At 42.7% G+C, this 14,985-nt stretch overlaps 1 protein-coding gene across 12 annotated transcripts in view; it reads right to left on the bottom strand.

Moving 5' to 3' along the window:
* Window positions 1-14,341, bottom strand: part of LOC146644337 (triple functional domain protein) — a 79,311-nt gene extending 64,970 nt beyond the window's left edge. For 6 of the 12 annotated variants that reach the window (XM_085397040.1, XM_085397047.1, XM_085397041.1 and 3 more), the window contains exon 1: window positions 13,604-14,340. In XM_085397040.1, the coding sequence (XP_085253166.1) occupies window positions 13,604-13,673 (70 nt within the window). In that variant the 5' untranslated portion in view covers window positions 13,674-14,340. Of the gene's footprint in view, window positions 1-13,603 lie in introns of all 12 variants that reach the window. The other 6 variants (XM_085397046.1, XM_085397048.1, XM_085397052.1 and 3 more) reach the window with 3 other exon arrangements.
* Window positions 14,342-14,985: the final 644 nt, after the last annotated feature.

The raw sequence follows: 14,985 nt of genomic DNA, 5'->3' as shown, positions 1-14,985 counted from the left end.
CTACTGGCAAAAGCAGTGTTGGTAGTGCTGAGCACTTTAAAGGAGGAAGAGGCAAGCTTAACAATATTGCTGTGTTTTAGAAGACTTTGACTGTTAAAAGAAAATATAAAAGAACAGAGCAATAATCCTCTAGTTGCACAGATAGAGTAATTGTTCTGTGCACGGCGGTGCAGGAAGCAGTCAAATACCCCCTGCAGATTCAGGTTAGAGCTGCAGTTTGTAGCCAACTTCTCCAAAGAGGAACGAGGACTACCATCACCAGCTGTGCGGTCTCTAACTGGGAGATGAGAGACTTAACCAAATAATCTAAAGTCCACGACAACAGTGACTGGACTTTCAAAATAAAAGGGAGCAAAACATGCACCAGTGTACTAACTGCGGATGACAATACATAAAGAGCTTTTTTGCCAAAGCCAACTGTTTTGCCAAGTTGCCAAATGCTTACACCGAACTTTGGCATTCCACCCAAGTAAAGTCTAAGCGTGGGAAACACTGCCTGTCCTGACAACTACAGTCAAGTAATTTTGTGTTGCTCATGGCTCCTGATATTTTTAGCAGTAGCCCTTAGATCTCAGGATAACACCTTCATACCAGCTTTATGAAGCTGAGATGAAAAACATCACATGTACGCTTGCTAATTTGTCAAAAGCAACGAATAACTGTTAATAACTTTATTTTACACCAAAATATGGAGATTAGAATCAGTAAAAAATATGTATGTCATATGTCTGAGATAATGAAATATATTTGCCAGCACAGCCGGTGTGCTTGCAGGATTGAGTAGTGATCAGGACAGAAACGCCACAATTTCTTCTTTCAGAATGATTAATTCTCTATAAGAAACATAAATATACATGACTTTCATCACTCCGACTGATCTGAGGTTCAAGGAATGTGACATTCCCACGTCCTCGTTTGTTCTTGGCATACGAACCTCACTATATACACGTGCTTACTTGCACACTACTGAGAGAAAGCAGTAAAATATACATGACCAACAGTCCGGAGAGCTTGGCGTTCACGCACACGCAAACACTCAGGTAAAACAGAGCTCTTATCTAACCCCAAACATCATTCACCATAACTCAAACATCAACCACACTCCAACGCTGCTCACCAGGAAACACGCCAGAGAAAGCTGACTCAATCTTTACTCAAAACCTCAACTGTGGCAGAAAAGAGGAAAATAAATGTTGGGAATGTACTTTATATTCATTTATCAATTACAGACGTGTTTCTAGCCACACTGGTATCTGCCCTCAGCATGGATCCCAGGTGTATCCATGCTGAATGCCAAAACAATGAAAAAAGCCTCGCTCTGCCCCCCAAGATCAGAGCTAAAGGCCACCGCTTTAAACTATTCTTCATTTCGGCTGGTACCTCTGGGACCATCTCAAGGAGCTCAGCAGTCAACAGCCTTTTGCTTTAAGACCTAAAAAGCTACAAATTGTGATGTTTGCAGTGAATTGGTTTCTTTTCTTTCTTTCTTTTTATTACTCGATGCTAGGAGAAAAAAAGGAGGTGAAAAGTAGTCAAAGGAAGTGAGCGAGATGGGGAGGGCAACAGTGAGATAGCAGTTTTGAATGCACTGGAGACCCAAAGAAAAAGGAGTACAATGGTCTTTCAGGACCTGTCCTAGTTCGCTTCACTCTCAGTCTTTCTGCTCTCAGAAAAAGCCCACAGATCCCGGCAAATATTTCAAACCGATCCAAATCAATTGTGAGGTAATTCAGTCTTTTTAGTGACCCCTTTCATTAACACAGTTTGCCACTCAAAGGTGCGCTTCTCTCGTTGTTTTTCCAACGTCTGCCTCTCTCGCTCTCTTTGAATTTCCCAGCTCTCTCTTCTTTCTCTTTCACCTGCACTGAGCAGACTCTCTTATCTCGCTCAAGCACAACCCAATAATCACTCCCTCGCTCCAAAAGCTGGCTGTTTATGCTCCTCTTAGGAGGTTGCATAAAGACAGCAGCTATCAGCAAACAAGATTTCACAGCAACTCGCAACCTGCGCCCGCCCCCCCCCGACTCCTCTCCCCTCAAAACGTACCTCCTGTCTCCTTCTTCTCCATCCTCTCTCCATTTTTCTCTTTGCCCCCTCGACTCGCTCGCCTCTCTTGTTCCAGTTTGGGTTTTTTTTAAGGAAGACGGCGGCGGGGCGGCAAATCTTTCCCGAGCTTGCGCCAATTAGATATCGCGCCGGAGAAATTACAGAACGAGAGCGCGGTAGATGAGAGGGAAAAAGTGGGACAAGCTCCTTTTTATAAACACGCAGCGAGCGGCGAGAGGTTTGCATATGTGTGTGCGTGTGTGGAGGTGCGTGCGTGTGCTGTTCACTTGCTCCTGAGGGGGATTTTTAAAAAAGCCCAAATTATTTCCATTTGCACATCTGACAAACACTTTACCACACTAATGGCCTATATTTGGCATTATTATATTTAATTTTAAGCAACTTTAATTCAACAGGGGGAAAACAGTGCTTGTAAAGGCCAACTGCTGCTCGACACCCCTCCTCACTCCCGCCCGCCTTGTAAAAGTTTTAAAGACGAAAATACCTCGTTTTGCAGGTTGTGATTAACACGTATTCTCGTGGACAGCCACGCTGCTTCACGAGCAGCCCTTTAGCTCTGCCTCATGTTCACACCACACAGCAAAATCTGTTTGTAATGCAACCGAATGCAGAGCGTGATCCGCCCTTGAACTGCAGATTGCAGAAGCTCACTGTGGTTATTAGCTCTTATCAGCTGGCCTTTGCTCTTATCTGGGCGGTGACTTACACGCCTGTGCGAGCAGTAAAGGCTCAGTGAGAGTGCAGGCGTTTGCCGACCTGGTTTACATAGACCTGTTTGTACAAAAAATAAAAAAAACATAACACGTGGTCAGACAGGATGACATGGATAGCTGCTGTTGCCATGGTGACAGACTGAAAACTCAGTCTGGACATTAAAAAAAAAGGGAAGATAAAAAATGTCCCTATAGCACTAAAAGACTTTTCCCCCCTTTTTGTGCAAGTGTTAAACGTTCATACCCAGATACAGCGATGCATAAAACCTCAATGCTGCTTTAAATATGAAAACAAAGTATCCCTGGCACACTCAGTGTAGTTATAACTGTAGCTGCTCTGTGCAGAAAGTATTTTTCACTCATGAACAGATTAATTCGCATAAAATAATCTGTGTAAAGCATACCATTTAGGATTCTCTGTTTTATAAAGACACTGTGACAATTCTGGATACTCATATGAAAAAAACAAAAACCCCAAAACAGTTCCAAATAATGAAGTCAGCATCTGTGTAATTAATCCCTGTGAGCCAAAATCTCAGGCTTTAAACTCCTCTAAATGCTCCTTTTAAGACTCTTTTTGTTTTTTTGTTTGGCTGTAAATAAAGAAGGTGTACAACCACACGATTTTTAATCAAAGAACTTCTAAACACTCGTGAAGACGGACTCACTGAACTTCTTGTTTCACAGAGTTTACTCAAAAGACAGCCCAGAATGACAGGGCTATGCAGCTGCAGGAAACACTTTTAAACAAATATCTGTATGTTTTTAATAGATGGGGCAGAGATAATGGATGTATTTTAATTTTTTGACTTTTTACAGCTTTGACTGTAAATTATTAACAACATCACAGCACTACAAGCCGCTTTATGGCATCTGCTCTTTTGATTTTATGCACAAAGCCAGTACCCGGAGATGATCTCCACTAGTAGCCACCTGATAGCGGGCACCTCTGAGCAAAACAAGCAGCTGCTTGTTTTACACATATAAAAAAATGGTGTGATGCAACAGTGTTTCTAGAGTATAGTTAGAAAACGGTGCCATCAGTATGGAGTATATCCTGCTGTAAATCCATAACCAGCTGACCAATCAGCATTCATTCATCCAGAAACGGAGACAACATTTTTCTTAGAAGTAAAAGTTGTGCAACTTTTACTTTTAAGGCAACCGTCTCTGTTCTTGGTTTTTATCAAACTGTTCTCAGTTTCACTACCACTTGGGGAGCAGGTGGCGAGAGTTTGCAGATAAATAGATCTGTACCAACAACTGCAACAATCCGCTACTGACCAAAGCAATTGCAAGGAGGCTTTCAGTCAAGAGTTGTGCACCTCTTTGCAACCAATTTTACCAGTGAGAACAAGCAACCTCCAGTCCAGGATAAACCAGGCCCCAGTATAAAATAAATAGAGGTTATTTTGAACTGTCAATCATGCAAAGCTACTCTAACACTCCAAGAGAAAAAAAAGCTGAAAATTAGCTTGGTAGGACCCCTTTAAAGTTTTGCCAATTTTTATGTATATATGTGCAAAACTGTATTCATTTTCTTAAGCAGATGATGATAACTACTCTCATACCACTGAAACCCACAAACAAGCACCTGGAAGCAAAGGGATACAGCTAGCTTGGCACTGCTAACATTTACAAATCACCACATTATGTTTGTTTAACTCTACACACCCCCTCTGTGCGTGTGTAACTGTGGGTGGTGACTCACACAGATTTGCTCCACCCCTATGTGCACCAAACCCACACACACAGACTCACACCAAATCCACCCTTTGCTCCACCTCTATGTGCGCCACACACACACACACACACACACACACACACACACACACACACACACACACACACACACACACACACACACACAGTGTAATCCCAGAGAATAAAACGCCAGATTGGATTAGGTCAGCGTGTGTAATCCAATGAACTCTCACCTCTAAAATGCCTAATGCTGTTAGAGCTCACATCATCACACTGTCACACTGCTCGGCTGCCTTACACATCACATAGAAATACATCTGTACAGTTTAATCGTTCAGCATAAAGCACTGCACACATCTGGAACATAACTTCACTGCACATATACAGAAACACCCCCCCCACTTAAAGATTTCCAGAACTAGTCCTCCCTGATTGGTAAGCTCCTGCAGAACATTTTGCATTGGCATGTATGGCACATCTGAAGACGTACAAAACTAGTTTATCTGCATTTGACTGTTGAGGAAGTGAGCGTTGTTCCCTCTGAAAAGAAATCTAAGGCTTTTTGTTCGAGTTTAGGTATTATATTACTGTGTACAACTAAAAGTTCACACTGACATCATTTCTCCTTTAGGCTACAAACAAATCAAGTGACGCTGTTTGTTCTACTTCGTGGCTCTTGATGGCTTCACTCACTGCCTTCTGATTGAAAAATTACAGCCTTTATAGTCCAGCCAGTCATCTGTGAGTCGGGTTTTCCGATCGTTTCTGCAGTGGACCCAAAGTCTTTCAGGTCAAACAATAATCTTTCCCTCTTTGTCTGTTACTATGATATTTCCCAATATCCATTTATCCATTTGGCACAGGAGAATTGTGCGTCTAATCTCCTTTCTGGACTGCATTTTAAAATTGCTGATCAGTTGGTTATAATCTCATAAAGTTCTCCCTTTTTTTCCCTTCAATCTATTTGCTCGTAATTGATAAACTTGGTACAGTTAAGACAAGACGACCATTAGAAAGTCACCTCTTGGTTCATCTCATGACATTAATTCAAATTCGACCAGAATAAAAAAATGCTAAAAAGATGGCGGGGGAGCAAATCTTGAGTTGGCACACTAGAACACGTCATTCCGACACTGAACCAGATGACCGGTCTTTACGAGCCTGTGATACGATACACAGATGAGCGGCAAATGCCTTGAGCGGGATGATGCAATGTGCCAGTTGGGCAGAAAGTTTACCCACAGATGTTAAGAGCCAAGCTGACAACCACAGCTGTGTGTTTAGCAACCTCATGCTAAAACCAGAGGCATGGACCTATAGTGACCAGCTGGCCAAAATTATTTGATTTTTTTATATTTTGGAAATGAAGCGCCTCCCAAAGTGTCCATTTAAACAACTCTCTGAGCTCACAGGCTCTCTTCACGCTCTTGATTCGCAGCTAGATTCTTCTTCTGCTTCTTCCAGATAGCTAAAAGCAACCTAATCCAGCCAGTTTTTAGGGGTGGATTGCTGGACTGATGAAGGCTGGCTGAAAATACTTAACAAATTGTCCAACCCTAAAGTGCACTTTCTCCCTCTTCTTCTCAGCGTTAATTTACTTTCTCTTTGCCGTCCTTGCTGGTGTGAGATTAGCTGCTTTTATGTGTCTGCGTTGTGATTGTTAAGACGACTGTTTGATGTTAGGATGGCTTTCGCAACCTGTTAATCATTTACCAAAACTTTGACGATAACGCCTCAGCTTTCAACAGATTACAGTTTAAACAAAACAAAACCCTCCCACAAAAAACAAACAAACAAACGAACAAAATATTAGCCTTCCTCTCAAACTGACCTCAGAGCAGATTTAGGGGGTCTGGCTTGCTCTGCAAAATGCCTTTAAAATTTAATGCGCCTGCACCTGTTACAAGGGGTGAAAAAGATTATGTGTTTACTTAGCTACTCATGGGAAATGTAAGCACTTTAAATTATTTAAGCCAAATTTTGCTAGCTGGCTGATTCTCAGCATTTTCTGAGCAAAAACACGAGTATATCACAGGGGTTATTTCTTATTTGGGACATGAAGCAAATGCTGGCACAAAAGCGATCACATATGGCTCTCAGTGATATTATTTGTTGTAGTTTTAGCACCAGATATAAAAATTTTTATATGTTGATGAAATCCCTTGAAATTTCCATCCTTATCCACGTGTAAAGACGTTTGCGCCCCTCTCTGCAGCACTAATGGTTTCCAAGTGCCTGAGCTGCTGGTCTTGTTGCCATGTGCTCCGCGTTATATTAGTGCTTCATTTTAAGGGATGAATGCCTTTCTAAGTGAAACATTACATTTTTAATGCCACAATAAAGAGAACAGTTCAAGCAGAAAGAGGCTTTTTTTTATCCTTGTGTTTTAGCCTAATCTCCGGCCCTTTTCAAAAAGGCTTTTTACTCAACCATCCATTTGCTTTTGATTGAAGCTGCTTCGGCAAATAAAAGCTTTAACTCTCATAACCATCATCTTTCCCTCCAGCTGGCTCCCATTTACTCTGCCCTTTTTACTCTCTTCTGCGTGGTTACTTTGAGATGCGTCGACTACCTGATTTTCATGTGTGCCTGAGTAAAACGAAAAACAGCCACCCTGTGTAGTGAAGCAAGGCAGAATGTAGCACGCCGTGACAATACCAACACAAATGACGGGGGTCAGTGGGAACAACAAATTGGGAGAAAGTGCTCGTGTGAGTTAGCGTGAAACGCCATTGACAGAGAACAGTGACTACTGGTTTCACAAAGAGTACTGCGAACCACGTGATGCCCGAGTGCAGAGACGAGTTCCACTTGATTACTCAGACGGAGCATCTCAACATTTGGGTTTCAAACGCACTGATTTCTATATTCTGAAACATTTAATGAATTCTGACTGAATTAAACAGTACAGCCATACACAACACACCTTTGCCATCTTCAGGATGCAAGCTTGTCATGTCTGCATTTGCCCCTTACTGTCCTATTACCTGATATTTGGCAGGTTATAGCTGTTTAATGCAAACACTTATTATTAAAACAAAGAATAAGAAAAAAAAAAAAACAGGTTAAAGTATATGCCTGTTTAACTGCTCGTTAATGCAAATATCTCATCAGCCAATCATGTGGTAGCAACTCTATGCGTTGGCTTGTAGACAAAGTCAGCAGGACCTGCTGTAGTTCAAACCAGAATGAGGGACTTCAGCAGTGACTTTTAAGTGACTTTGAACGTGGCACGGTTGTTGGTGCCAGATGGGTTGGTCTGAGTATTTCAGGAACTGCTGATCTGCTGGGATTTTCCCACACAACCATCTCTAGGGTTTACAGAGAATGTTCCGGAAAAGAGAAAATATCCAGTGAGCAGCAGTTCTGAATGAAAATGCCCTGTCGATGCCAGAGGTCAGAGGCGAATGGAGGACTCCTTGGAGATGATAGGAAGAGAACAGTAACTCAAATAGCAACTTGTTACAAGCAAGGTGTGCAGAAGAGCTTCTATGCACCAACAACATGCTGAACCTTGAAGCAGATACAGCAGCAGAAGACCACACTGGCCTGTTCTCCTGTCATCTAAGAGCAGGAAGCTGGGGCTCTAACCGGCACAAGTTCACCAAGATTAGCCAACAACAGACTGGAAAAATGTTGTCTGGTTTCAAGAGCTAAAATTTCTGCTGGAACATTTGGATGGTAGGGTCAGAACAACGTGAACCCATGGACCCATCCTGTATTAGTGGTTCGGCGTGGTGATGATGAGATATTTTCTAGGCAGACTTTGATACCAGTTGTGCATCATTCTAACGTCACACCTTGCTGAACATGTCCATCCCTTTATGCCCACTGTGTACCCACAGTCACAAAGCTCAAATCACCTCAAACTGGTTTCATGAAAATGAAAGGACGTTCACTGTACTCAAATGGGCTCCACAGCCACCAGATCTCAATCATAGAGATCTGATGGAATGAGAGATTCCCAACATGGACGTGCAGCAACTGTGTGATGCTGTAATGTCAACATAAACCAAAATCTAAGGAATATCTACAGCACCTTGTTGACTCTATGTCTCAAAGAATTAGGGCATTTCGAAAGGCAAATGGTGCCCCTAATACAGTGGCCAATGACTCTACATGCTAGGTTGGTTTTTACAGAGGAGATTTTTGTAGCTAGTTCAACATTTTTATTTAATTCTTCCTCTTACAAGTCTCCAACATTTCTCAGAGAAAGTAAATAGATGCCTCAATTACAAATCAAACTATTGATTTGCTGATTTGCATTGATAAAAATTCAAATTGCAAATAGAAAGAAATGTAGAAAAATAAACCAGTTTGTGCAAATGAATGCAGTAAATAAAACTGATAAACTTAAATTTTAATAACTTGATCAATTAAAGAACAGAATTAATACCACTTCTTTGTTTAATTCATCTAGTCATTTATTTTGGATTTTGGCCGCTCTAGGCTAAAAGAGCAAAACAAAGTGACAACAACCTTAGCCTTGACTTATTTGTCTGTATTGATCTGCGATGCACCAATCCTTTCGTTTGCCTCCATCCAACAAACACGGGATGATAAAAGAAATCTGCTTTGTGCAGCATTAGGCTTTAGCCTCTGCTCTGCGTCTGACTTGGCAGCTTTAAGCCTGGAGGAAACCTTCACTGAGGGACCTCAATCAGTCTCCATCTCCTGGATCAATATCCATTAGTCTCAGAGAGAGCGCATGTGTGTGTGTGTTCGCATTGAGCGTGTGCAGAGATCTCAACCTGGGTGAATGGGCCTGAGTCATAAATGCAAACTCTGGATCACATTTCTCCCTCCCTCTTTCCCTGCTTGTCTGTTTCACTCAATTTCTTGCACACACAGACGCACACAAACACACGTACACACTGGTGTCCATTCAAACACAGGCCGACGTTATGAACGGCACTTTGTAGCCTCTAAATGTTCATTCACGAGGGGCCAGTAGTGAGGACTGTAAATTTTCCCGCTGCGAATGGTGCCCCAGCACTACCAACAAGTAATAAATGTATGAAACTGACACCAAATCAATCTCTGAGTCATCGTCGGTGTAGCTAAAGATACATTCGGAGTGGAATAATTTGAGGATTGACAACATGCCACAACAAAGCTCCCTGTATCACAGCTCTGAGGCCTTGGTATTAATTCCAGTCTGGGAGACAGAGAGGAAAGAGATAGACAGAGACGCAGGGAAGCATTTTTCTTTTTTAATATTAGTTGTCATTTTGCATCAGGACGGAGAGGACCGACACGACGCAGCATGAACGAACAGGGAGGGAAAACATGAAACAGACATCGGCAAATGAACGCTCAGCCAGCAGGCAGAGAGACAGACGGACGGATGGAAGGCGAGAAAGGAAAGAGAGAAGACATGGGAAAGACAAAGAAACCAAACGCTAAAGGATGGAAAAAAAGAGACGAGGATGGAGCTGGGGACGGAAAGAAAAAAAAAAAAAGCATAGCCTGCCCTGTGGCGAGACACTCAAACCTGTCAGAACAAGATTCCCACAAGTTCAGCAGCAAAACAAAAAAGGTGGAGAGCCCGAACGTGACACTTAAGCTCCCACCGAGCTGGCTGTATAAAGACAGTGGTAGGCTGAGGCCTGTATTAGTTTCAATACTGGTTTCACTACAGACATGGCTGACTCACAGCAATACAGGGATGCTCCATTTAAAAATGGTTTGAAACAATAAGAAAAAGCTCATTTATTATCAGACAGAACAGAGAAAGCTCAAGGAAGTGGAGACTGCACAGTGTGAACCAGCATATCAGACAAATAAGCATTTCCTTATACCCTAAAGAGCTGCACACTGGACGTGGCTCGCAGGTTGTTACCCAGTCCAGTTACATTTACAGTAAATCTCCATCCATAACTAGAATGATCTCATAAAGTAGGTGGTCTTGTCAATCACTGTCCTGCTGAAAGCAACCCTGTAAGTGCCGGACACACGGGCACTGAAACCTTTCCACTAGTACCTACTCGACTTGGCTCACCTTCGTTTTAGGATCTTCCACTCATATTCATATACGAGATGTATTGTTGAAATTGCCCTTCATTTCACGAAAATAAATATACTTGAGGGATTAAAAGTGTAGCTAAACTTCTGGTGCGGCCGACTCCTGATCAAAGTGGGCTTTAGTAAGGAAAACTGAGAATGTGCCGACTAAGAAAGTCTGGATGGATACAGATGTTTGATATTGTTTTTATACCTCCTTAATTTTTCTGTGTAATAATTAAGTTCCCCAATAAAACAGACCAGTTGTTGGGCATGAAGTCTTTCAGCTCTTAACTACAGTAAACTCTGAAAACTGAACTGACATAAACAAATATCAGCCGTCGATTTCAGACAAGAGGCCTAGTATCGGTATCACATCAGCTCATTTCTAAGGAAAAACAGGGATATACTTTCCCTTAACACAAACGGATACACACTCTTGTCACTCTTAGCTTCACATAGTGTTAAAAATCAGAAATAGTCGCCTAAAGTTTAAGGTTAGTGCTTGAACACAGGCAGGATTTGAATCTCTGCCCATTGACAGGTTGATTGAACGCATCAAGTACAGACTGGCCTGAAATATAAATGACACTGGTGTTAAAATATTCATACGATTAAACAAAGCCAGCTGCAGATAATGGCACGAAATGTTCATTCGCGACCGTCGAGTGTGTGATTTCTTCTCACTGTATCAACAATTTCAGTTCTAATAATTTGACAGAGGCAGCCCAAACCATGCTAAGTTCAACCCCAAGCTCACACACACAACACAAGCTAATTATCGCTCTCACTGCTTCTCGCAGACAAACAAAAGTTAATATAAGGCTGAAGAGCTCTTTTGGTAACTAAAGAGCTATTTCTAAACTATAAATTAAAACTGGAGCAGATGGGCTTGTGGTAATAAGAACAGGGGGTGGGGTGGGGGGCATATCTAGAAATTTCAATTATACAATAAATAAATTAGGAACGGATCCGATTAACAGTGAGGCAGAATGGCTGCAGCTGTGCAACATCAACAAAAACACACAAAGTGCGGTCGTTAGCGAGTTACAGGATGCCTCTTCTTGCCTCTCTTTCCTTAAGAGGAAGCCATCAGATCAGCTCAATACGGATACCAAACTTCCCTCTGTGGCTTATTATCTCACTAGACACAAAACCACAGGAGCCGAGGAGGCTGAATGTCAATACGCTGCATTCTCATCCTTGTTTACAGCCCCTCTAAAGTGTACTTCAAAATCTACCAGACATGATGCTGTAGTAGAACATGCAGTAATTTTTGGCAGAGTACATTAGCACCCGCTGCATTTTATTCCTCATACACTTCACTGTTGTATATTTCTGTGTCAGGTACTAAAATGCATAGCACCTGAAAACAAACAAACAAACTGCAGATACCATTACACATGATACGCAACCAACAACCGATTCACTAAGAAGAAATGGTTTTAGCGCTTCTCAGCAGGTTACTCTTACAAACTTGCAGCGTGCAACAGTAACCACTGGGGTGTATTTAAGTGGAGTTAGATGATGACACTTGCAGACATGACATCAAGCACTGGATCTCAATCAGCAGCCCCTCTGAGACGAGCTAAGGGTTATCCAGCACATGCAAGAGGATTTTCAACGGGATTTTCACATGAAAGACCCACAAACACTGCAGGCAGACCTTCAGCATTTCATTCGAGTATATTGTGATTATCTGTACAAACTGTGTGTTTCATGCTGCACGTTTACTGACAGCCATGCATAACAAACGCCATCCTTGAGTCACGTTTTCACGGTGTCAAATCGTGAAAGTGATATCAAATCGTACGGCCTGTATTCCACTGTGCTCAGACGTCCGGTAGTGTCCCCAGGAATTAACATGTTTTATGAGCTATTGTTGGAGCCGATGCAATGACTGTAGGCCCGTGTTAAGACTTCAACACAGTCCTCGCTGACAAATTAGCCTGCTTAGCTAATGCTAGCGATTATGCACATGCGACGGGGTAACATCTCTATATTGATATAATAAAGTGTGTGTTACATGGAGAAATGTGTGTCACTGACATTCGGAGGTTTGACCGAGGAAAAAGACGCTTTCGCTTCTGCTAGCCATGTTACAAAACTAGCTTATCCTGCACAGTGCACACCCAGGCTATACGTGCCACGCCGGGTATTGTTTACATAGCTTGCGCCGTTGTGCTATTTTTTTGACAGCATGGAAAACTACAAACAAAACCGACTTGACGGAATACCAAAGCTAAGCGGACACTCCTCATATACGTTTCCTCCCAATACACAAAAAAAACCACCCACCAACAAACCAGCTTTAACTGCCAGGCTAACTAAGCTAAACCAGCTAGCGAACAGGATTCACCAAATCTGATCAGGATTCACTAGCTCTGAGGTTAGCAGCACTGGTAGCTGCTGTTGGAATAAGCAAGCTCCTGGGTCTATTATCGGACAGCTGTGTACGGCTCCATGTCTCTTTCTAATAAACTCTAAAACTACTCCGCTAGCTTAAACCTAAATATACATTAAAGTTGTCCCACTTTAACGCTTAATTAACACCAATAACCAAAAGTCGGCAGAATCCAAACCAGTCAGGCTGCGTTTGAATAGAAAACGCATATTTACAATTGCTGTTTTACCCCCTTCTTTTATTTCTCCTAACGCCAGCCTGTGCCATTTCACTTATTTTTGCTGTCAGTTTACATCGATGTGAGTGGTTTTAAGTTATTGGATCGGGAGGTTGGTAACACGGAGTGCTGCACTTCTTAAAATACTGCAATATCTAGGCGAGGTGTCCGGAGATGGAACTCTGGTCATTAGCAACCCGGCAAGCGTTGTCTTTCCATAGTCTGGTTGAGCTATAGGATGCAGCTGCTCAGAAAAGGAAGTCAAGGAACATATTTCGGAGATGCCCGCAGCTGTGTGGGTCACTGGCATTTATTGTGAGTTTCATTTATGTCGACAGTTATGAAATTCAATGGCTAAAACCTCCCATATTCTTCACTGTGCGAGCCCCAAACCTTTCAACATGGACAGGAAAAAATGTCCCTCACAGAGCTGGACCAGAGGAGAGCTCTCCGCGGAGCTCAGTCCGACCTCTCCCACTCTTTTCCTGGGCTTACCGGTTTTGAAGAACGCCTCTATGTCGCTGGCGTCCTTCGTGGTCTCATCCGCTCCTTCCCCGGAGCTCATGGCTGCCACAACCCGAATCTGGAGCTCGGTATCTCCCAAGTAGAGCCCCCCAAAATATCGACAAAAAGATGGCACACAATCACTCCTGTCCTGACAAAAGCGTCATTAAAGCCACACGGACGGTTGCGGGGAGTCGTTGACGCTAGCAGTGCCATCTGCAGACCTCCATCTTGGGGTAACGTAATTGGAAACGATCAGCCGGGGGCACCGGGTTCCTCCTCGGAGTGGAGCCGAGGGGAGAGTCGCTGGAGCGGTGACGAGAGGGGGGGACGGGAGGGGCTGGGTCGCTGCTCGGTGAATCTCCGTAAGCTTTCGGAAATGAGCAGAGGCTGGGTCATCGACGAACGACGGCGGTCACAGTTAACGCGTGTGCGACCAACTTACGGCGAAATATAGGTAAAAAAAGCCGACACACAAACACTGAAAAGAAAATAAAGTCCGACGGTTGTGGTAAATACGTAAAAAGGACCCGTTTAAAAGCTGTCTAACCCACACTTTCGGGGAAAGCACCAACTTTTATGGAGAAAAAATACAACCGTTCCACATGGTTCAAGTGCTCCTGATTGTTTCAGCGACTCAACCATAAAAAGTGTATAAATGTTACGTTAGCCTACTGAAAGCAAAGAGCAGAGATAAGATAACCTCCCGGATACAGCCATACATGAAAGGTCCTCTGTTTTGATTCAGGCCATCTCATGATAATATTTTCCCGGAGCGCTGATTGTGACCTGGACTACTCACGCCATCTGCCGGCCAATCCTGGAAGTGCTGCTGTATCAAGCAAGACATTTACCCCCCCCCCACTATAACGTCTACAGCAGGGGTGTCAAACATAAGACCCCGGGGCCAGAATCGGCCCCTCAAAACACTCCCACTTGGCCTACTGGACTATATTTTAATACATTTTACAGCTTGTCTTACTGATAAACACTTCCTCCAGTCTTTCATACTACACCAAAGTAACACATACGTGACAGAAAAGTTCTTTTTTTTTCTCAACTGCTTCACAGTATGTGGCAAAGCTGCTGTAATATGTTAAGAATGTGTCTCAACATTTATACTTTTCTTCAAAGATTTAATTTAATTCACTGAAATGAGCATGTGCATGTGTCCTAATACAGGTTGTGCTTTTCTATCGGATGGTACTTGATGGGCTGTCCTCCATAAAAGAGCAAAGTAGACAGCTGCAAAAGAAAAAAAGTGCATTTTTGAGTCAATATCCAGCCAAATTTGATGGAAAACAACAACAGTGAAGTATAGAGCTGCAGAAAACAATGTACAGTGACAGATAACAAGAACTAAAAAGTAGCAT

The sequence above is a fragment of the Rhamphochromis longiceps genome, linkage group LG22, assembly GCF_057381845.1.
Source record: "Rhamphochromis longiceps isolate RC_006_pf linkage group LG22, R_longiceps_female_GT1.1, whole genome shotgun sequence".
Classification (NCBI taxonomy): domain Eukaryota; kingdom Metazoa; phylum Chordata; class Actinopteri; order Cichliformes; family Cichlidae; genus Rhamphochromis; species Rhamphochromis longiceps.
Note: the sequence above shows the minus strand (reverse complement) of the source record. Positions and strands in the feature narration are given on the sequence as shown.